General features: G+C 34.5%; 1 protein-coding gene across 4 annotated transcripts in view; it reads right to left on the bottom strand.

Annotated features, from left to right (window-relative positions):
- Positions 1–22858, bottom strand: part of Dpy19l1 (dpy-19 like C-mannosyltransferase 1) — a 94990-nt gene that overhangs the window by 43578 nt on the left and 28554 nt on the right. For all 4 annotated transcript variants that reach the window (XM_040291838.2, XM_040291839.2, XM_078039862.1 and 1 more), the window contains 2 exons: positions 5849–5906; positions 871–962 (listed from right to left, as the gene is read on the bottom strand). In XM_040291838.2, the coding sequence (XP_040147772.2) occupies positions 871–962; positions 5849–5906 (150 nt within the window). The remainder of the gene's footprint in view (positions 1–870; positions 963–5848; positions 5907–22858) is intronic.

Below are 22858 nucleotides of genomic sequence, written 5' to 3'. Positions count from 1 at the left end.
CCACCTGTGAAAGATCTATTTGAAGACATGATGTAGGGGACTGGAGGCCATGTACTGGTGCTATACCTGCTGAGGTCATTACACAGGTAAATTATTGAGCATAACAGACTTTAACAAGTTTCTTTTGAATTCAACGGAACACTGAAGGGCGTTCTGAGTCCCAGACTGTGTCAAATTTTTATCATATTTTGTTCTCTTTTTTTACAGGCTCCATCTTGTTTTATATTTACCCTCTGAAGCAAGGCAATGTATATGGAAACTCAGTATGTCAACAGAAGGGGAAATGTTCTCCCCTGCTCCCACTGGTGCTTGAACTAGCTGAAGATCAGATGAACAGGAAAAGCCTGAACTTCTAGCATGAATTCTCCTAGAACATCTCTGGTCTACCGGGGAGTTTTCCTTTTATTCCTACTATCTGACAGGGATACTAAACAAATATAGGAAGACAAACTACATGTGTTATGTACCTGATGATGACAACTGTGTGAGGTGTCCCTGACTTCAAAGGACTATATCTTACAAGATTAAAGTATAGCACAAATAATCTCCCTATCTTTCTGCCCACTTTTAGGAGACTGTAGTGGTAACAAAAAAAGACTTGGGTAAGCAGAGAAGAAGTGAAAGCTTTCCTTGAGCAGCCACTGAGGACCACTAAGAGAAAGCAAGAGGACTAGAAGGCAGACAGAGGAAACGTCTTTAGTACTATGGATTTTCAAGTTACACTTTTAAAGTATCTTTACTAATTCAACATAACAAGGTCATCTTAATTAATTTATTATGTTGGCTTTTTTATTATGGAAACTTAAAAAACATTACTTTAGGTTATTGGGGGGAGGAACACCAGAAAATCTAAGGACAAATGAATATTACCTGAGAATATGAGTCACAAGCAACATCTGAAGTACAAGGAAAGGATATGAAAAGCTTTCACGGAGAGGCGGTGTCCACATCACACGGGTACACTGAAAAAAGAACAATCAGAGTGTATGATATACTTGCTAAATTTGCTAAGTAAGACACAGAAGTGAAAGCTGCTATTTATAAATGCAAAGAGAAGTACATCTCACATAATTTAAATGACATTATAAAACAAGTTACTGGACTTTTAACAAACAGCAAAATTGGGAAATAAGAAATCTTACTGAGAAAGACACACAAGGATAGATGTCTTTCCTTGTATGAGAACAAAGAGAAAGACAACATTTTTCTTCTCCATTCATGAGTTGATGGACACATTGGCGAATTCCTATCTTGGTTACTGTGAATGATGCTGCAATGAACACGGAAATGCAGGTGTGTCTATTATATACTGATTTCATTTCCTTTGGCTACATACCCAATAGTGAGTTTGTTGGAAATAGGGTAACTATTAGTTATAACAACATATAATATATTCCAAAATAACCAGAGATGTACAAAAGTTCCCAGCACACAGAAATGATTGATATTTGAGGAAATGGAAGTGTTTATTACCCAGATTCTGGTCTCTAAATATCATTTTCCACTAACAGGATCCAGGATTCCTTGGAAAATAACTGATTCTATATCTGGGGACAAGAAAGTACAAGGCAATACTAGGACAGTAGAAACCTTCAAAGACTGAAGGACACACCAAAGCACTAAGGGACTAAGAACAGTACCCAAAAGTATTAAGCATCTTGGAATTAATCCAACAAAAGAAGTACAAGACACAAAACACTGCTGAGAGAAATTAAAGTAAACTGATACAAATGAAGTGATATAGCCATGTTCATAGAGTAGAGCTGATTCAATATATTTAGGATCTAAATTTTCCCAACTAATCTAGAGATTCAGAGTGATCACTATTAAAATCCTGAAAGGTTGTGTTTGTGTTGAGGAAGAAAGCAATAATGAGAAGCTGATTCTAAGATTTATACAAAAACACAAAGGATCTGAAGAGCTATGGTAATACTAAAGAAGAGCAAGGTTGGAGACTTTACTATCAGATATCAAATATACAAAGCTACCTATTTAGTGTGATACTAGCTTAAAGATAAGCAGACAAATGTAACAGAATTGAGTCTAAAAACAAATTCAGAAATATACAGTCACTTTATTTATGACAAAAGCACCACTAAAAAGAATGGTCTTTTTAACAAAAGGCATTAGGTTAATTGGATTAAATAAAATAGTGCTAGGAATATGGCTTGGTAGTAAGCACTTTCCTAGCATGTGGAAACCACTAAGTTCAATTCCCAGTAGGAAGGAAGGAAAGAAGGAAGGAAGGAAGGAAGGAAGGAAGGAAGGAAGGAAGGAAGGAAGGAAGGAAGGAAGGAAGGAAGGAAGGAAGGGAGGATTAAAAATTACTATTAGCAACGGTCAATGCAAGAACTAACTCAGGAAAGGATCATCAATGGATAGTATAACCTTGTGGTCAAATGTTATAAGGGAACAGGATATTCAGTGGCTCAAAGTATCAACCCACAACCTCTTAATCAATGTAGAAGGAATAGAAGCATTCTTATAATAGATACATCTAGACAGTCACCATCTTAACCATATGACCAAGTAAACTCAAAAATGGGACAAACTGGTCTTACATGCCTCCACATGCACTACAATGAAAAAGACACAACCTCATCTACATCATGTTGTTCACAAAAATATCTAATCTAAATCCATTAGTGAGAAATAATAAGACGAATCTAATTTGTGGGGCTTCTACAAAATAACAGACCTGGACTCCCCAAAAACATCAATGCCAAGGAAAAGAAAAGGACAAGAGAACTGTTTCAGATAAACTGTTCTAGATAAAATCATGACCATATGCAATGTATGATCTTAATCCGATTCTATATCTAAAACATAAGCATAAAGGAACTTACTGGGAAAACTGTGGAAATATAAATATGGACTATAATAAGTTATTATTGCATAATTTTCAGTATTGAACTTCCTGAGTATGATGATAAAGGTAAACTGTGATTATATAGGACTTGCCTTGCTTTCAGGCAATAGATACTGAGGTATTGGGGGGTAAGATGTCATCATGTCTGCAACACATTTCCCAATGGATCAGAAAAATGTCTGTGTGCAGGGGTGTGTATAAGAGAGAAAGCAAATGTGGCAAAATGTGAAAACCTATAAATGAAAGTGAAGATAAATACCACATGATCTCACATATATATGGAATCCAAAAGCATCAAACTGATTGAAACAAAGAACAAAATGGTAAGTTAATGGGCTGGGAACAAGGGGAAAAGAGAGGGATGGGAAAGCAGAGAAAATTAACCAAAGAGAACCAAGTTCCAACTAGATTAAAAGAAAAAGTTTTAGTGATCTATTGTATTACACAGTGACCATAGTTTATGCATTGTATAATTCAAAATTGCTATAAAAATAGCTTTTTAACATTCTTATGAAAATATTGATAAGGTAAGGAGTATCGTTACTAGTTTTGACTCTTTGGAGTACAGTTTGACTATACTCCAAAAATACACTCAATAATTCATCAATTAAAATAAATAAAAATTAAAAATAAAATTTTAAAAGAATTATCTTCCTACTTAGTAAACTTGAGGTAATCACTTATCTTTTAGTGCTTTCATTTTAATGCATAATGGCATATTTATTTTCTATTTATTACATAAGGGTCATCAAGATTGTTCAAAGTATTTTTGAGTATTTTTTCCAAATATTATATAAGGAACATAAGAAGCCTGATAAGTAAAAACATCTATATAATTGATTATGGAATACATAACCTCAATATGATTGATCATTACTTTGGGCAACTTATAGCCCCTTTATTTTCACTTTTCATATTTGAAGGCTTTGTTTAAAATAATTTGATTAATATATTTGTGCTATATATTTCCTACTTTGTTAAGGCAAAAATTTCTCTCTGAGGGAAAAAAAAAATTTTTTAAGTATATCATGTATCCAGTACAGGACAAACTAAATAATGGAATAGAACTAAAAAGCAAGTAACAATTTACAACTATTTGGGGGACACATAAGCAATTCAGTCAAGTGATTAAAATATTTCTTCTATAACAGTAAGATACTAGCCATTAACCAAAAGCAGTTTTAGTGAAGAAAGCTCACTAGATACATGAATAGGCATTACCAGAGTAAATGCTTCCATTCATATAAAAATTGCATACTTTAGGCAACATTTTTAAAAATCAGAAAAAAAATGTCTGAAAATCTCATAATCTGAAAGCCAAAATATATTCAAAATTATGTTTTCAATTACTTGAGCACTCAATAACACTTTTCCCCAAAACTGCAGTTTACACTATCATTTTTTAAATAGACGCTATTCCACACAAAAAAGTCACTTTTAAAGCTACTTTACATCTAAATGCAATTGTTTATTTGGTTATTTCAATAAGACTACAATTCTAATTCTAATCATATTTATCTTTTCTTAAAAAACTGATATCTAAGCATGTTGAAATAAACTCAAGTTAGCTGAAAAAGTAGCAAAAAGAAAATCCATTAGTCTGAAAACTCAGCTAAGTAGTTTGAATTCCATTGTTAAAAACTGAAAAGATTTTATAAGAAATGATGTTCTTGCTACACGAGCATTAAAATTATAAGAAAAACATAAGATAAGGAATTAACAATCCGAAGTTGACATGGAGGGTAACACAATGAACCTTTGTGCTTATAAACAGTGGTCTTTCTAACTGCATCTTAGCTCAAAAACGTTAAATAATCCCTTTCCTCCAGCATCTTGTTGTTAATACACAATGCTTCTTTCTTCTATTATTAAGCCATTATATCCCATTTCTTAGGTCATTTTTAAAGAATCTTTGCTTCAAAATGTTTCATAGTCCATACTATCACAATGAACAGCATCCAGTAAGGAAAAGTCAAATTATTCTTTTCTTTCCTCAAAACTCACACTACACTAAATAACTTATGTTACACAGCAATCATTTGTCAAGCATCTTCTCATCTACAAGGCCACTCCAGCTTTATACTTCTGTGATTCCAGGGAATTAAGTGCATATTAGTGGGCTACCACTAGTAAAGTACATTAACTTTGCATGATTACTTATTCTTAAGAGCTTAAGAATACAATCAAATACTGAAGACACTCAATGTATAAACTAAGAAAAGATGAAGTCACTTGAAAAAAAGCAAGCTGACCTTTCTGAACACAGATATATTTAGTAGAAAGTTGTTTACAAATATGATTAAAGGAAAGAAGTCACTGTCACTTTGAATTTATATTAAAATTTAATTTGAACTAAACTTTTCGTAATAGTAATAATAAGTAAAAATAACACTTCAAGTTAACAATTGCATAGCAGTTATGTTCCAAACATTGCTTTTGGCATTTTACACAAGTGAATTCATTTACTTACTGTAAAAATCCTCCTATAAAACTAGAATATCATTATGCCAATTGCCAAAAGGAAATAAAGGCACAGAGAAATGAAATGACTTGCTCAGCTAGCACAGCTACTAAATGATAGTCAGGATCTGAACCCAGGCAACCTGATCCAGAATCTTTGTACTTCATAATGCTATTTTTTTATTCAGAAAGGCCACAGACATTTGCAAATGTGTAGGTATAATAAAAATTCCTTAAAGGACAATTAAAAGTATATTGTTCCTAAAATATGAGCTTTTATCATTTTAAAAAGAATTGTTATAGATCCACTATTTTCTCATACCAGTAATAATAATATCATGTAAAAGATATAAGGGTCATGAAAAGTTAACTTAAAATAAAATATTACCACTTAAATTTTGGGTCAAAATAATAAGATCAAACATTTAAAGAATGCTACTACAGATTAAATTTAAAGAAATTTAAGGAAGAAAGCTGTATTTCCAAGGTTAATTCTGAAAGCATTTTCTGACCACCTACCTCTCCATGATTGAAAAAGAAGCATAACACTGTAACCAGGCCTCCCAATCGACTTCCACTGGAAAAGAGGATAAGAAAGCACAACTCAAAATAAAACCTTAAAATAATATAACATGACAATCTTTCAGAACTACAACTCTTTCAGCCACACTAGAATTTACTTATGCTTATTTACAAAATAATTTATTTCTCCAAAGTATTTGTCAAAATACATTTCATTTTTAAAAATCTCATTTGCTATCTTCAAAATGTGTACAGTCAGAAAAGCAAATAACCTGAAAAGGAATAGAAAATGATCAATAGTCATGCTACTGTGCATCTTCAGTTGGATTTTTCTTCTTTTTTTCCCTCAGCACCACATATTTATCTATGTCCTACAACATTTCCCAAACTATTTTCCTCAGGATACATGACATACATTAGAGAAAGGGAAGAGGGGAAAGTGCAGAAAGAACTCTGAAACAGTCATGCAGTTGGAAACCACCACACTGTCTAGTCATCCTGCTCTTAGAAATCCACAAAGCATGTCAGCACACTGAAGACTTCATTCACTTCCTCCCAAACCGCATCCCCAAATTAGTTTTGAAAAGACCATACCTAGGAAGCACTAGTTTTCAGATAAAAGTTTTATTTCTCACTTATTATAGAAAAGTGAAATTGAATACAAATATCAAAGTACAACCTTCAGGTTTATAATTTGCTAAGAAACTACAATGGTAAAGTCTGTCAGCCCTAAAAACTAAATCTTGATTTGGTGTTATAGTTAAATATGAATTATCTCTCAAAGCCCTGTGAAAGATACTGCAAGAAACTTTAGAGGGGAAATGATTGGGTCATGAGAATCTTAATATAATTAGTGAATTAACCCACTGATAAGGATTATCTGGGTGGTAACTACAGGCAGGTAGGGTGTAGTTGGAGATGGGGAGGGTCCCCCTGTGGTGTACCTTTGGGCTGTTTATTTTGTCCCTGGTAAGCCTAAGCAAGAGTTCTTGCTTTGCTTCTTGACTGTCATGCCCTGAGCTGCTTGGCTCCACCACACCCTCTACCTTGATGTTCTGCCTCATCTTGGGCCCAGAGAAATGGAGTCGGCCATCTATGGACTGAGACCTCTGAAACCATGAGCCCCAAATAAACTTGTCCTCCTCAAAATTGTTCTTGTCAGTTCTTTTGGTCACAGCAATGAAAAAGTTGACTAAAACATTTGCTTAAGTAAGAGTAAAATGTTCCCTACTTTCCTCCAAGCCTGGGGAGAAGAGTGGGTTGCTTTTAGGTTTTCTCCATCATTTCTTTCATCTATACTCTAGAGGTATTCTTATTCAATTCAGCTCATGTTGCTTTTTCATTATTCTACAATGTCTTTCTTTCTTTCTGTCCATCTACAAGTACCTGTATAACACACAGAGGTCAGAAAGGTAACAAAAAACCCGAGGGTGTGAGCATTGTAGGCCACTGTATGTACTATCAGGGGACATATGAGGAAAAGTGGAGGGCATCTTCCTTTTCTCCTCAGGCAGATAGACAGGGCTGGGATCCCCAACACAGGGGGCCTGCTAGCCTTAGAAAAGGAAGAGGAAGAACATTGCATGTTTAGTGGCAGGTAGTATGTGGAGTTTCCATTTTCCCTTATGGATCTGGAGGTGCAGCCATCTGCTCCTAAAGGGAAAGGTGTCAGCATTAAAGACAGAGGAGAACAGAAATACCACTTGCCTTTAAGGAGAAAAGTAACTAGGGAAAGCAAAGGGGTAGCTGAATCTTTAAGGGAGCAACTGAGGCTCAAGACTTTATAGTGTCCCTAATTGGAAAACTGTGTGACAGCTTTCTACCAGTTATCAGTCTGGACTGGCACAAGTTATAAAGGGGCAAACAAATGGAGGATATTGAACAAAAAGTGGCCGAGTGATACATCATAAAATAAGGACACATTAAAGAGATATAAGTAGTTCAGGCCAGGACACTATGCCAGTCTCCACTTACCACAGGGCACGCTGGCGTCCATTTCTGTATCACCTTCATAGTACCCAATACACTTAGACTCTTTTAAATCTGCTCTTCAGAATAGGTAAAAACTTCTTTCTCACTGTTATTTTGATTTTTTACTTCCCTGCCTACTAGAATGAAGCATCTTCATTTTGTTTCGATAATACAGATTTTTTTCTTTTCTGAACTGCCTGTTCACAACCTTGTTTATTTTTCTAATAGATTGTCTGCTTTCCTATTTAAAGATTAGAGTTATCATATCTCTGGCTGTCGTACAGGTGATGAGACATTTTAGTATAATTTATGATGTATTATTTTAGAAAGAAAATTTTAAATTTCATATAGTTAACATGTCAGTATTTTCCTTAATTTCATCTCCATTTCCTACTTCATCTGTGAAAGTTTTCCCTATCTTAAAAATACAGCCTCCTAAAATTTCTTAAGTATTATTTCATTTTCCTTTATTATCTGAAGAACACTACTTTTGTTCTCTTTAAAAATACCCAATTTTACCCAATTATGCCTATTCCCAGAGAAATGAAATATGGCCTTTATCTTATATGAATGTCTTATAATGCTAGATAAAATCTGTTTTGTAGTCAATTGACTTAATTCTGTATTTTTTTGTGTCACTATTTTTATTACTACAGCATTATGGTAATTTAAACACATAATAAAGGAATCTCCCCACCCCAACTACTCTTATATTTTAAAAAAATACTTTTAGGGCCAGGCATGGAGACTCACATCTGTAATTCCAGTGACTTGGGAGTCTGAGAGAGGAGGATCACAAGTTCAAAGCCTACCTCAGCAACTTAGTAAGGCTAAGCAACTTAGGGAGACCCTGTCTCAAAATAAAACTTAAATAGGGATGGGGATGTGGCTCAGTGGTTAAGTGCCCATGTGTTCTCACCAACTTACTTTAATATTAATATCTTAATCAGTTCCCTTTTTCAGAAAAAGAAAACAAACAACAACAACAATAAAACTTTTGAGTTTCTGGCCAGAATGACATTAAATTTACATATAATTTAGAAAGGATGTTCATTATAATGATGGTAATTCTTTCCATTGGTTGCCCAGTATATCTCTCTCCACTTATTAAGTTTAATTGTATTTCCTTAAATAAAAACTTTATGATGAACAAGCAATATAGCGGGCAAGCATCTAAAGTTAAAACTTCTAGAAATACAGAGGAAAATATGATAAAAATCTGATCATAGTAGAGTACTCTAACAATATTTGGCAAGTTATGTTAATTAAGGAAACAAAGGATTTGAAATAGATAATCAATAAGTTTAATTCTGTGTATAGATAAATAGATTGATTGACTGATTTTTGACTATACTGGGAATTTGTTTGTTTGTTTTAATGTCCCTGGAGTATTCATCTACAAAGACACCTCATTCTCTGACTATAGTCAAAAACAACTTAAACCACAAAAAAATGAAGAAAAAAATTGAAAAAGTCACAAATCCAAATTTCCTGACTAAATCTCTAGATGTAGTTTGTCTTAGAAGTCCTACACCCTTCCTCAACAGCTACACAGCCCACAGGGAATTGAGGCTGGACATTCTACTGAGGGTTAAACCAGTGTGACAATGCTTGCTTCTCAACAAATTACAAAAATAGGTTCCAATCCAGTACATCCACGAATATAGACTCAGTTTTGCTCAACTAAGGGAGAAAGATTTTCTGGTAAACATATATACTCACAAATCTAGGGACAGTGAAAAATAAAATATGTTTGTCTATAGGATACTCTGAGTTATAATCACTATGAAATGGTCTAACTTCCAATAATCAAAAATAGCATCCTTAACATTGAATTCCCTCTTATCTTGAACCTAAAGATGTGTCACTTCATTTTGCTAAACAGAAAATATGAAATAATCAAAATGTTTAAAAATTTTTAATTTTTCTTTTTCTATTACAGTTGATCAGTTGACATTTCAGCATTCCTTAGTGGTTAAAAAAAAAATTTTTCTTTTGCAATATTACCACCAAAACTGTCAGGAAAAAAGCAAGCTCCTGTTATGTAATTATTAAAACACTTCTAAGCTTGCTAAATATTTACCACATTTACTCATACTTCTCATTCATTTTTTGAGCCTCAATTTCCTTATATAAAATACAGACATATTAAAAATTAAAAATACTTTCTTTTTTAAAATGTAAATATTTTGATTCAAATAGTTTTTAAAATTTTAAGATTTAGAAAAGTATTTTTAAATCTTCAAAATTCTTTCCAGTATTAAAATTTAATAATTCTATGATTCTCTTCTTTCCTATCCCTACTGATTTGTAAAGTTTCAAATCAATCATCAAATTTTGATGGGCTTTATTAATCACTGAGATTTTTGGCTGTATTCAGTGATGAAAGATGAGAATTAAGAATGATGAAACATTCAAAATTCAACAACTGAAAAGGTTAAAAAAGCTATCATAATTAATTCAAAACTATACTAAATAGCTAAGTTTTCTTCTTATATAACTAAGAGAATGAAAGGATAATTTGGAAATAACAAATTATTTGAATAATCAAATATCCAATCTCACGTTTGAGAAGGCTTTGACCCTTTCCAGCCTGATGATGAAACATCGGGCAGGCCTGCCTCACAGATGAGAACCTTCCCATATACCTACCTACAACAGTGGGAGTTCACTGATGCACAGACAAGACAGAAAGTAAAGACGAGGAAAGAAAATGAGAATTAAGAAGCATTAATAAAGTTCTTTATGTGGACCTCTCCAGCCTATTACAAGCAATTAATTAATGCCTTTATCTCTTCAATGGCATTAAGAAAAAAAGTATTTTATTTACATTATTGTGAACTTCCCAATTCTTTGAAGTTGACATGGTACTTAGTACTGAGCTTTGCCCATAAGAGATTCAAATGTATCTGAGAGGTAAACAAATACATAAATACCATTCAATCAAGCACTGTTAGCATTCATTGTTTTAGAACCTTGCCATCAAACACTCCATGCCTCATGTCATTACTGCTCTTGAACACTGGTTCAGATATAGGCTCCAATTCACAGTAAGCACCTTGTGGTCAGTGGAGCCTCTATCTGTCAACCATGTAACCACTTGACTCCCAAGCAGTTTTTTCCTTTGTGCCCTCCAGTGGCTTCATTCCACTGTGAACAACAACCTACTCAGGCTTTCAGATCCTTCCTTTTCCTCCTACTGGAAATATCACTGCCTTCAGATGGTTCCCTGAAATCTCCTCCCAACTCTACTGTCTAATATCTGAGTCTATCACTTCTCTGCATCCTACTCCACACACTAGCCCAGGCTGACCTCCTCTTCCACCTGGATGCCTCAACAGCTTCCCTTGCGGCCTCCCTGTTTCTAGGCCTGCTCCCTCCACAGTGTATTTTCTACGATCTTTAAAAGCAAACAAATTCAATCGACCCCACCTTTCACTATTATCCCATTTCTCTCAGGGTCAAATTCAAACACCAAAATATGTCTAAAATGCCTTGCAGGGTCTAGCCCTGCTACTCCTCCACAATCCTTTCATGATTCTTGCTCCTACCCAAGCTCTGTGCTCTAGCTGCCCTGTCCTTGTTGTAGTTACTCAAGTGAAAAAAAAAAAAAAGAAAGAAAAAGAATCCCATAGATTTTAGTATGCAAAACAGCATAGTGAGGGACAAGGCTGGTGGGGAAGCACAGGCAATTCTAGTGAGATGATGCTTAAGTGTCTTCAAGTGACAGTGACACAAACAGAGAAGTGAGAAGACTTCAGAGATGTTCTAAAGAAAGAAAAAAAGATTTTGTGAGTACTTGGATTGCAGAGGTAGGGATAGGGAAGCCACAAATATCTCCCAGTGGTCAGACTAATATCCATTAGTGTAGACAGAAACGTCATTTGCTAGGATGGTGAAAACATAATGCGGGACAGGTTTTTAGGGAAAAGATGCCAATATTTTCAACCAATAACTTTCATCAATTTATGCATACTAAAAGAAATACTTATCTTTTAAATATTCATATACAACTGTTAGACCAAATGGGTTTGATCATGGATGTGATAGCAGGCCAAGTTAATAGAACATTCAAAAAAACAGCAGCTGGAAAAGTTTGAGATGGTGTAATTCACAGCATATTTAAGATATACTTTTAGCCAAAAACCCCATCTATATAAACAGTAAGAGTTTGAATTTTTAAAAAAGTTAGATAATGAAAAAAAAATAAATAAAATCAATTAAATATTAAAAAAGAAACATTATTCAAAAAAAGTATAGTCATTATGAAACTACAAAAAAAATCAAATACAACAATGGAAACAAAACAGACATAAAAGAATTCACAGGTGAGGGATAGCAGGGGATTAAAGAATTGAAATAAAAAGCTGTTATATTTTTTCACAAAGTCTAAAAAGAAGACTGAATAACTTCATAGGTAAGTTTGGTTGGATGATGAAAAGAACAGAAAAATTAGTTACAATGATTATTCACTTTAGTTGTAAAGAGAAACATTAAGGAAAATTAAAAGGGGACTTTGACATACAGACTAATTTTCTAGGTCCTCAGAACTACTATAACTCCTCTAGAAATAAAGTAGTTTCAAAAAGATTCTCTCTAGTATAAAAGGAGCCACTCTGAACCTCCAAAGACCAAATAAATAAATAAATAAATAGAAGAACAGAAAATTAGAAGATGAACACAGTATTTTCTATAATTGGTGGGTCCATATGTGGAAGAAAAGGCATCTTCTGCGGACTAGCTATATCCACAAAAGGATGGACAGGCTTTTGTCAGAAAAGCTGAGAAGTAAAAACACTCAAAGCACTCAACAGAGACAGAGGATGGTAAATATTCAAATGGAGAGGAACAGAGACTGGGGTAGATCTGAGCCACAGGAATACTGAGCTTCAGACATGAAATCGAGAGGAATAGTAAAAATCTTTAGAATGTTCTTGGGGAAAAAAAAAAACTCTCTCTGTGCATGAGAGGAATGGGAGAGGAAGAGGAGTGAACTCTGGACCTTGCCTTAGGAGTTGGACTCAGGCCCTCACATACATAAATGTCCCATAAGTGGGTATAGAGACATTAATTATCCAAGTGTCACTTCCCCACAGAGATAAACAAGAATCTCAAGTGCCCCCTCAACTTTGTCTATCTGCTGACCATAAACAAAGGCTGCTGAAGTTACAAGATGAAAGGGGCCTGGGTTTCCCCCCACAAAGCACTTTACAGTCTAATCTTCTATAATAAAGCCCGCCAGTTAAGAAGTCCTGTCTACCTTACCTTCCACCCACCCCTTAAAAGCTCCCTCATTCTAAAATAGAAATGTCAAGCTAAGGATTACCAGGCTATAGGGAAGCTTTTAACGTGAAAAACAGAAAATAACACAAATTCAAGGGGGAGCCAGAGACTACCTAGGATGCAGAAGAAATGTTTAAACCCAAGATTCTTTAGGAAAGTTGGAACTTTCACAAAATGAACCATAAAGCCTAACAGACAAAATGAAGAACAAAGCTCCAAAGAAAATTAGATTTTAATCCAAAACTTTCAATGTCCAGACAATAGGATTTTGGGAAAAAAAAACAGAAAAAAAAATGGAGAAGGAAAAAATCATATAAGAGAAATAATAATAGAAGTAGTGTTCTCTAAAATGCCCAGACAGGGAGAGCCCAAAGTATCCAAGGAAAAGGATGAAACATTATCTATCCACGTCACAAACTTGCACAACAACAAATATAAAAATATGAAAAGCTTCCAAAGAGAAAAACAAGGCCACAAACAAAAGGAACAAATGGCAGAAGAACATCAGACCTTTGAAAAGCCAAACTGAATCTCTAAAGACAATGAAACAGTCTTCCAAAGATGGAGGAGCCAGGGCTGTAGGGCTTGCAAGCCGACAATCCCAGCAGCCTGGGGGGCTGAGACAGATGGAGAATTCAAAGCCAACCTCAGCAAAAGCAAGGCATTAAGCAACTCAGTGAGACCCTGTCTCTAAATGGAATACAAAATAGGGCTGAATATGTGACAAAATGGTCGAGTGCCCCTGAGTTCAATGCCCGGTAACAACAAGAAAAAAAAGTTGGAAGAAAAATAAAATTCCATAACCAGGCAAACCAGTAATCAAGAATAAAAGTGAAATAAAGAATGTTCAAACATGCAACATGTGTGTGTTTTAAAGTGACCTCTATTCATACTGTTACTTGGGAATGAGACCCTCCAAAATGAAAAAATAAACAAGAGGCCAAAATGGGGTCCCAAATGGGGTTCCAAATGCAAAATCCCAAGCAGCAATGAATCAGACAAGAGAAAAAGGAAATTCTCAGGAGAGTGGTGAACAAAACTTCCAGAATACAGAATACAGCAAGCTTAGAGAAGGGCCAGTCGAGTAGGATGGAACCAGAAGACAAAGGGCTCCAGAAGGGAAAGCCCTGGGACTCCATGTTAGGGAAATGAAATAACGGATTTTATACATATGGCAAAAAAAATGTGTTTAAAAGTTCAACTGTAGAACTGGTGAGGAATTATCAGTATATAGAAAACTAAGCAAAACTAAATATTAGGCAAAAAGGAAAAATGTTAAGTTACTAAATAAAAATGATTTGCACTATATGACCTATTAGCAGTGCCCAGTGTTCACAGAGTCATAATGATGATAACTGTTACTACTAGTTTATGTGTCAGAACTCTAGAGGTTTCACAGATTTAAAAGTGGTTTTTGCTGGACAAAGGGATGAGTGGGGTGAGGAAACAGACGGGGCAAGGGACTACTGCTGTGTTTTATCATTAAAAAGGTCAAATAATACCAAAAGATATGTGTGTACACACAAAATAATGAAAAATAATTTTTAAAATGTACTACAGATAGAGCATCTGTAAATATGAAATTAATTCTGAAAAGCTGAATTTCAAAATGCTCCAAAATCTGAAACTTTTTGAGTATTAATATGATGCTGCAAGCAAGTCTGATGGTTCAAAGTACATAAACTTTGTTATATGCACAAAATTATTAAAAACACTGCATCAGATTTAGGCTGTGTGACATAATGAGATACAAATGAATTTCATGTTTAGATTTCAGTTCCATTCCCTAGACATCTCATTTTTTTATATAAATATACACACAAAAAGAAAGCCCAAAAATATTCCAAAATCTCAAAATTCAAAACACTTCTAGACCCAAGTATTATGAAAGTAATATTCAATCTGTAAGAAATATCATATCCAGTTATATGGCACATTAATAGAAAGAAAACTGTCCAATAAACTCATTTGGAGACCTGTTGATATTTGTCAGACAAATATCTACAAGAACAAAATCATAAAAATGTTCCAGATAACACTAAAACAGATATTCTTACTAATTACTAAAATAAATGAAATAGTAAATTTCATTTACTTTAGCTCAAAAACTATTGGAAAAGAAACTTTCCAAGGAACAGACTGATTCAAATCATCCAAAACTAGGAAGTTACGGGCACAATTATATATGGAGGATGATGAATTGGGTGGAGATGTGCAATCACAAAAATAAACACTTAAGGAAACAGAAAATGCCACATACAGTATGTTATCTTTCCATTTTAGTTAAAAAGTCAACAGTGATTCTAGAAAAATTAACTGATGAGGAAACTATTAAAAATATTATAAAACCATGTGATAGTCTAAAAAAAGTTAAAAATTGGATCCTAATAAATGACAACATTAGAAAGAATAAACTTCTAGGCATCAAACCAAAATATATAATATACACAACAAGTACTGGCATAAGAACAGCAAAATCCTAGTATCCTCGGGAAATGAAATACTACAGAGAGGAAAATGGAAAGCCTATATTCTTCTAAGTACCACTATTAAATTATTTTAGCTGAAACTTTTTAATAAAACATAAATACCTCTTTTTGGAATAGGCATAAATCATTTCTTCTTCATATTTGAGGTCTTTAAATACAAATTAACTAAAGCTGTAGACAGTTTAATTTCTACAGAAGTAACAGTTCTGCAGATAGCAGAACACAAACTCCGGAGCCCCTATCTGTGTTCAAATCCTAACTGAAACTGAGTAGTTCTGTGACCTTGGAAAAGTTACTTGACATCCTATGCTTCAGCTTCCTCATCCATAAAATGGTTTTCCTATTTCATAGGTTATCATAGGATTGAGTTTATGATCATAAGGAGCTTAGACTAAAGGCTTGCAAATAATGTCTTAAATATGTATTTCTTCCATACAAAAATAGTATCAGTAAAGATCAGAATATGAAGAAAGAAAACCTCAAGATGGAGTCCACTGGAAAATTTTTCCTAAATTGGTAAATACTGGTAAAGTTTATATGAAAGATAATAATCTATTTTATTGTGCCTTTTATATATGGCAACAACGAGCTAAGTTTTCCCCTCATTAACTTATAAATTCATTCACTTTATTCAATCAAACATTATTTTCTGAAAGCAGATATTCTTCCAATTACTTTGCAAACACTATTTCATTCTTAGATAGAAAATGGTGTCTTCTAAACTCATTTATGTCTTTTTCCCTCCTACCTAATCATTTTTAAAAAATTCTTCCATAATGTCCCATTTCAGTTAACCTTTTAGGATTCTGTTACAATCCTAAAAGATATTTGTTACAATATATTTTCTTTTATATCAAAAGGTAAACCAAAGAACTGGTGGTCACTTCAAATTCTTCTCACATCATATTCAAATTATATAAAAATTCAACATTAACAAGTTCTACCATACAATTTTAATCACAAAAACCTACCACTGCCAGCTATCTAAGGCTCCTAACATGAAAAATAGAGATCAAAATATATTTTAAAAAGCAACTAGGAGATGCCAAGATCACCCAGACAGGAAAAAAACAAAAACAAAAACAACAACAACAACAAAAAGCATTAATACCCTCAAAAAGAAATTAGTCCATGAAACAAAAATAAGTACAACTATTTTTTTAAAAAAAGAATGTTCATAGAATAAATAATTTTTGTAAATTAAAGCATTCCCAAAGAATTGAAAATGCAGTAGTGTTGAAAAAATAAGTTATGCTAGATAAAATTTTCTGGAATACAGAACAAAGTAAAAGATATTTAAAGTGAAAAAATATGTAAAAACTAGAGAATTGGGAAATAGGAAGTGAAATAGTCAAATAATGTAACTCATGAAAGAGAAAACAATAAATTAAAAAAACAATCCAAGAAAATTTCTCAGAAATTAAGGACATACTGACAAGACTAAAACTAATCCAATGTCTAAGATAAATTAAAGCAGATCTATACCAAGACATACTATTGTGAAATTTCAAAACAAAGAGAAGATTCTATAATATTCCAGAAAAAAGAAAGAGAAAACGCCACATACAAAGGTTTTAGAAATCTAAATGACATTAATATCTGGATAGCACCATCTTAAGCAAAACAACAATAAAGAACACCTTCAAAATTCTCAAGGAAAGTGTTCTCAAATCTAGATATGAATATTCAACCAAATAATCAAATAGGAAGGCAAAATACAAACATTTTCAAATATATCAAAATATACAAATTCTTATTTATCTACCCACTCTTAAGAGCTACTAGAAAAAGTACTCTAATCAAGAAAAAAAAAATAAAACAGGAACAGAACAGGAATCCAGGAAAAGAGAGCAGCAAAGAAAATCCCAATGGCATAGTTCTATGGTGTGGATCTTAATTGTCCCCCAATGACCATATGCTGAACTCTTGTTCTCCAGCTTGTGATGCTGTTAGGGGATGGTACAAATGTTAGGATATGAAGCCTAATGGAAGGAAGTCGGGTCACTGAAAGCATGATCTTAAGGGAATATTGGGACCCTGGTGCCTTCCCTCTCCTTGCTTGCCAGTCACCATAAGATGAGCAGTTTTGCTACGTTGCATGCTCCCTGCTCTCATGTTGTGCTTCATCACAGACCCAAAGCAACAGAACCAGCTGATCATGAACTGAAACCTCTGAAACTCTGAGCCAAAATAAATCTTTCCTCTTTTTCAGTTGTTTATCTCAGGTATTTTGTTACAGTGATGGAAAACTAACACAAATGGTTAAGGAAATTGCCAAGAGGATAAATGTGTACAAACCACATTACACAGACAGTCCAGGACCAAATACTGATCCATGCCCCATATCCCATCAGCTAAAGACACTCATTTCACTCACAAAAGTTGTTCTTTGCTGATGTGCTCCTCAGAGCTAAAGTATATGGTGGTGAATTTAATAACAGGGTTGCTCCTCCATCAACGATATTTCTGCTGGACATTCCATACCACTCTAAATTTCTGCCAGATGCCCCCAAAACTGAATCTTACATTTACCTCAGGACTGGCTCATGACCTTGCCCACTGATGTCCTGAGGAGTTGAGCTACAGGTTAAATGCCTGCATGTGATTTCTCACAGCTGGCCTCCTCACACCAGACTTGGTGCACAGTCAGAGTACTGCAGTCTCTCAGAGGGAGTTACAGTCTAGGACTTGGGCCCCTCTGGCTAGTCATGATCTTGGACTGGTGCCTTTATTTAAGGTCTTGGACAGAGGTCCTTTTTAGACATCTCCTACAAAGTGGGCAGAGAAGTTTTAAGACACTTTTCCCCACTTTCAGACTTAATACTTTATTCTTTTCCACTCCTAATCCTTGGCCCATTCCCCTGTCCCCATTACAAGATCCATAAGACTTCCAAAGCCTTTTTAGGGCTCTCTTAACAGTGAGATGACCCTCTAGTTGTGACCCTTAACTGGGGTAGGAGGATGCAACAGATAGAGTCAGTAATTTCTCTAAATCCCTGGAAGCCCAGTTTCCTCTCAAAGTTCAGCTTTTTGTGTTTGATATTCAGTTTTTCAAAACCAAACAGTATGACATTATTTAAGGATATAGATATAGATATAGATGAAGGTGGGAAATTATCAAGAAAAGCAAGGAAAAAATTAATCCAAAAGTTAGGATGTCATTTCCTCTAAGGAAAGGGAAGAGAAGAGAATGCACTAAGGAAGACTTGTATGGGTATGAAAGCTTACAACAATTTGTAATTTCTCTGAGTGATGGGCACACAAGAATTCATTTTATTAATCTTTAAAAATGTACATATAAAGATTTTATACAATTCCACAGGTGTAATATATTCACACATTAAAAGTTTTTTAAAGGAAGATACTGAGTGATAGATAACGGACTCAAATTATAGAGATGCACAAACATAAAGCAAAGAATTCCATATAGCTATTTGTTAAAAGACCCTTAGCATAAGTGAAATAAGCCAATCCCAAAACACCAAAGGCTGAATGTTCTCTCTGATATGTGGATGCTAACCCAAAACAATGGGGGGTGGGGAGGGGATGAATAGAAATCTATTGGATTAGACAAAGGGAAACAAAGGGAAGGGAGGGGAATAGGAAGAACAGGAGAATTAATCGGACATAACTTTCCTAGCCTTGTACTTGAATACACAACCAGGGTAACTCTGCATCATGTACAAACACAAGAATGGGATCCTAAATAGAATAAGTTACACTCTACATATGTATAATTTGCAAAATACATTCTACTGTTATATATAACTAAAAAGAAAAAATACCTCAGCACAAGCTGAAGCAATCATTTAAAAGTAAAGTTCAGTAAAAGTATTCTTTCTATGGAGTACAACAAAAACAAGTCAAAGCAGGCAGCAGTGACCAGAAAAATAGTGGTCAACAGATAGACATTGCTGTGTCCAAAAGTGTCAGAAACCCACAGACTGACTACTGTTTTCTCCAGAAGACCTGCTCAGATGATCCTTAATCTATTATGGAATCAAAGATCTAAGAGCCTAAAAACAAATGAGGATATTTTATTTCTTTCTCTTTTGACATAGGAAATGTGGGAAAGGAAATTTTGTGTCCTTCAGCTGCAGTTTTAACAAGGGGTGTAGAAACTTGGCAATGGAAGCAGGTATAATGGGGTGGGGGGAGGGACTCCAAGAGAAAGTGTAGCAAAAAGGGATAAAGCCAAAGTTCTCTTAGGTAAGCCATAGTACTTTTCTGATGGTTTTGTGCATCCTTTTTGCCATCTCATGGTTAAAAAACAAAGCAAGCAACCAATGGCAGAGCTGCCAGGTGATCACCATCCAAGAACAGAGGTGTGCAAGGAGGATGGCACCACTTGTCCTTTGAAGGGGCGTTTAGGAATGACACATTCTTAGGCAGATGGGGAAGAACCAAAATAGATTGAAGGACTGAAACAACTAAAAATAACAGCAGCCACTGGGGATGAACTCCAATGCCAACAGAGGGAGAAGCCTTACACCAAAACCTTCTTTTCAATGAATATTCCCTAATTCGTGACCAAATTCTATCCTAAATTGATTTTCTACTAATATTCACCTGCTAAAAATTTTGATTCCAAAGCCATGCTAGAAAAACAAATCCACTACTTACATCTCTATCACAGAAGTAAGAGATGGTAAACAAATGGAGTAAGAGGTAGAGAGAGAAAGACAGGTGATGTGGAAAGTGCAGGTGCTATGGTTTGGATCCTGAATGTGTTAAAGGGTTGGTCCTCAACTTTGTGCTACTGAAAGGTGGTGGTACATTTAAGATGTGGGGCGTAGTGGGAGATTTTTGCCAAAAAAATCTGGGGTCAGGCCCCTGAAAGAGATTAGAACACTACTCCTTCCTTCATCTGATTTTTGGTGGGTTTTTTTCCCCTCTCCCCAGCTGCCATGAGGTGAGCAGCTTGATCCATCATGCACTCTCCTCATTTACCACAATCCCATAAAGAAGAGGTCTACTCAACCATGCAATAAGACCTCCAAAACTGCCAACAAAAGTAAACCTTTTTTCTTTATAAGCTGATTATCTCAGGTATTTTTTATAGTAATAGAAAGCTGACTAACACATTAGGCTTTCTTGGTTAAGACAGCTTTCTAATACTCAGTTTCAGTTTTCATGAGGCTTGAATGCTTTGTTTCCTATCTCTGATTCCACAAATATCTGTCTCCCAGTATTGTACTCCCTCTTTGATTTGAGTGAGTCAAAGTATTTCTGGTGCACTCTTTCCAAAAACAAAGAAAAATAACCTATTTAGAAATCCTGTTATTATTTACATGCATCTTTTATGTCATTAAAGTTATGATAAACTTTATGTACATGTGCATTTTTTTCCAGAAAAGCTGGCTATAAAACTTATTACAGTATATCATTGCCTAATGATATACTGTAATTAATAGCAAAACATAGAAAATACTATTCTTATCCCAAAATGCACCTTGTTAGCAATAACCCCAAACTCCAAAATAATACTAGAATCAAACTAAAATACCAAGAATAAAAAGTTCAATATTACCTGTTTGATATTGTCCCCTGGAAGTTATCAACAAAAGGTTTTGATACTTATTAATCAGAGAATTTCATTTCCTAGGCATATTTAAATTTCCCTCAAAGACACAATAAGGGAAGTCCTAACTAAAGAAATTGGCCTTCAGAAACTGTCAGTCTTTGGCTTAGAAATATCAGAGTATCTTATGAAATGAATAACTGTGACTGTGAATTAAAAATATAGCTCCAAAAATAATTAACAATGGACATTTTAAATAAATAAGAAAATACTAAGAATGTCAGAAAAAAAGAATTATACCATGATTTGCAAAACAAATCTCACTTCACCTCCTCTAGTCAGAGCTTGGTAACCTGGTCCCATTTAGCATGTAGCTACTTTCTATTTTCTCTTCTATTTCCATTTTTGGTAAAATGGATTGGCTGTTTGGCTTCTGAAAACTTACATCTGTATTAATTAAAAGCAAATATTCTTCTGGGATAAAAAATGTCACACTTGGTCTACTCTGCAAATTTCTAATCTTCTAGACAAATTTCAACGTTCATATTTCAATATATAATAATTTCTCAAAAAACTCTAACCACCATTTTAAATGTCTTTCACTTTATTCTTAACTCAGATTTTAAAAATATGAAGGTTTATCTCACTCATAAAATCAGAAGGTTGTCTAAACTAATCAAGGAAGAAATCATCAAGAACTAGATAATGATTATGAAGCCACTGAAAATACTTAAGTCAAAAGTATTTTAAAACTGTACTCCATATATGTCAGGATCAGGGTTTCAGTGTGATTTATACCTGTAATCTCAGGAAGCAAAAAGAATTCCAGCTTCCTGACAAGTGTCTCCATTACGCAGAGGAACTATAAGCTTAGCTGGTGATGAGGAATGCAAGGAAGATCTTTGAGCATAGGATGCTGTAATACTGTAAAATCCTTGGAATCTCCAAAGTGATAAGGTTTTTATTGTTGTTGTTGTTGTTGTTGTTGTTGTTGTATATTCCAGTGAGTTAACTGGTGGCTGGGTAGCTTAAGGATGAAACTGGTCACAGGAAAGACCAGGGCAGGATTACACATTTGAGACTTTTTATCCCCATCCCCAACCTCTAAGAAGGGGAAAGGGACTGAGGTTATGTTGACCACCAATCACCAATGATCTTATCAATCTTGCCTATGTAATAATGAAGGTTCCATAAGACAAAGGCTGAGGTTCAGAGAGCTTCCAGATAGCTGAACACACAGTGGTATCTCCAAAGTGGTGCACCCAGAGAGATCAAAAAATCACCTCACCCAATTCCCTCATACCTTACCCAGGGCTTCTCTTCATTGGTATCCTCTGCAACATCTTTAGGATAAACCAATAAATATAAGTAGGTATTTCTCTGAGTTTTGTGAGTCACTCTAGCAAATTCCCAAACCCAAGAACTCCTAATCATAGTCAATTAGTCAGAACACCAGTTTAAAAAAAAAAAAAAACTGGGGTTGGTTTATGAGTGGCATCAGAAGAGACAATTTGTGGACTTTGTCCTCAACTTGTGAAATCTGAGGCTATCTCCAGGTAGACAGGGTAGAATTGAATTAGAGGACACAGCTACAGAACCGAATAGTTGTTAATAATAAGAAATCCCCATACATTTCTTTGTGAAATCTTCTGAATTGATTATGTTAAGTAGAAATTATAATAGAAGAATCTAAGTTCCTTCTTCCTCTTTATCCTCAGAGATGCCTTTGAATAGGACTAAAGA

The sequence above is a fragment of the Ictidomys tridecemlineatus genome, chromosome 2, assembly GCF_052094955.1.
Source record: "Ictidomys tridecemlineatus isolate mIctTri1 chromosome 2, mIctTri1.hap1, whole genome shotgun sequence".
Lineage (NCBI taxonomy): Eukaryota > Metazoa > Chordata > Mammalia > Rodentia > Sciuridae > Ictidomys > Ictidomys tridecemlineatus.
The sequence above is the reverse complement of the archived record's forward strand: the minus strand, read 5'-3'. Positions and strand labels throughout refer to the sequence as shown.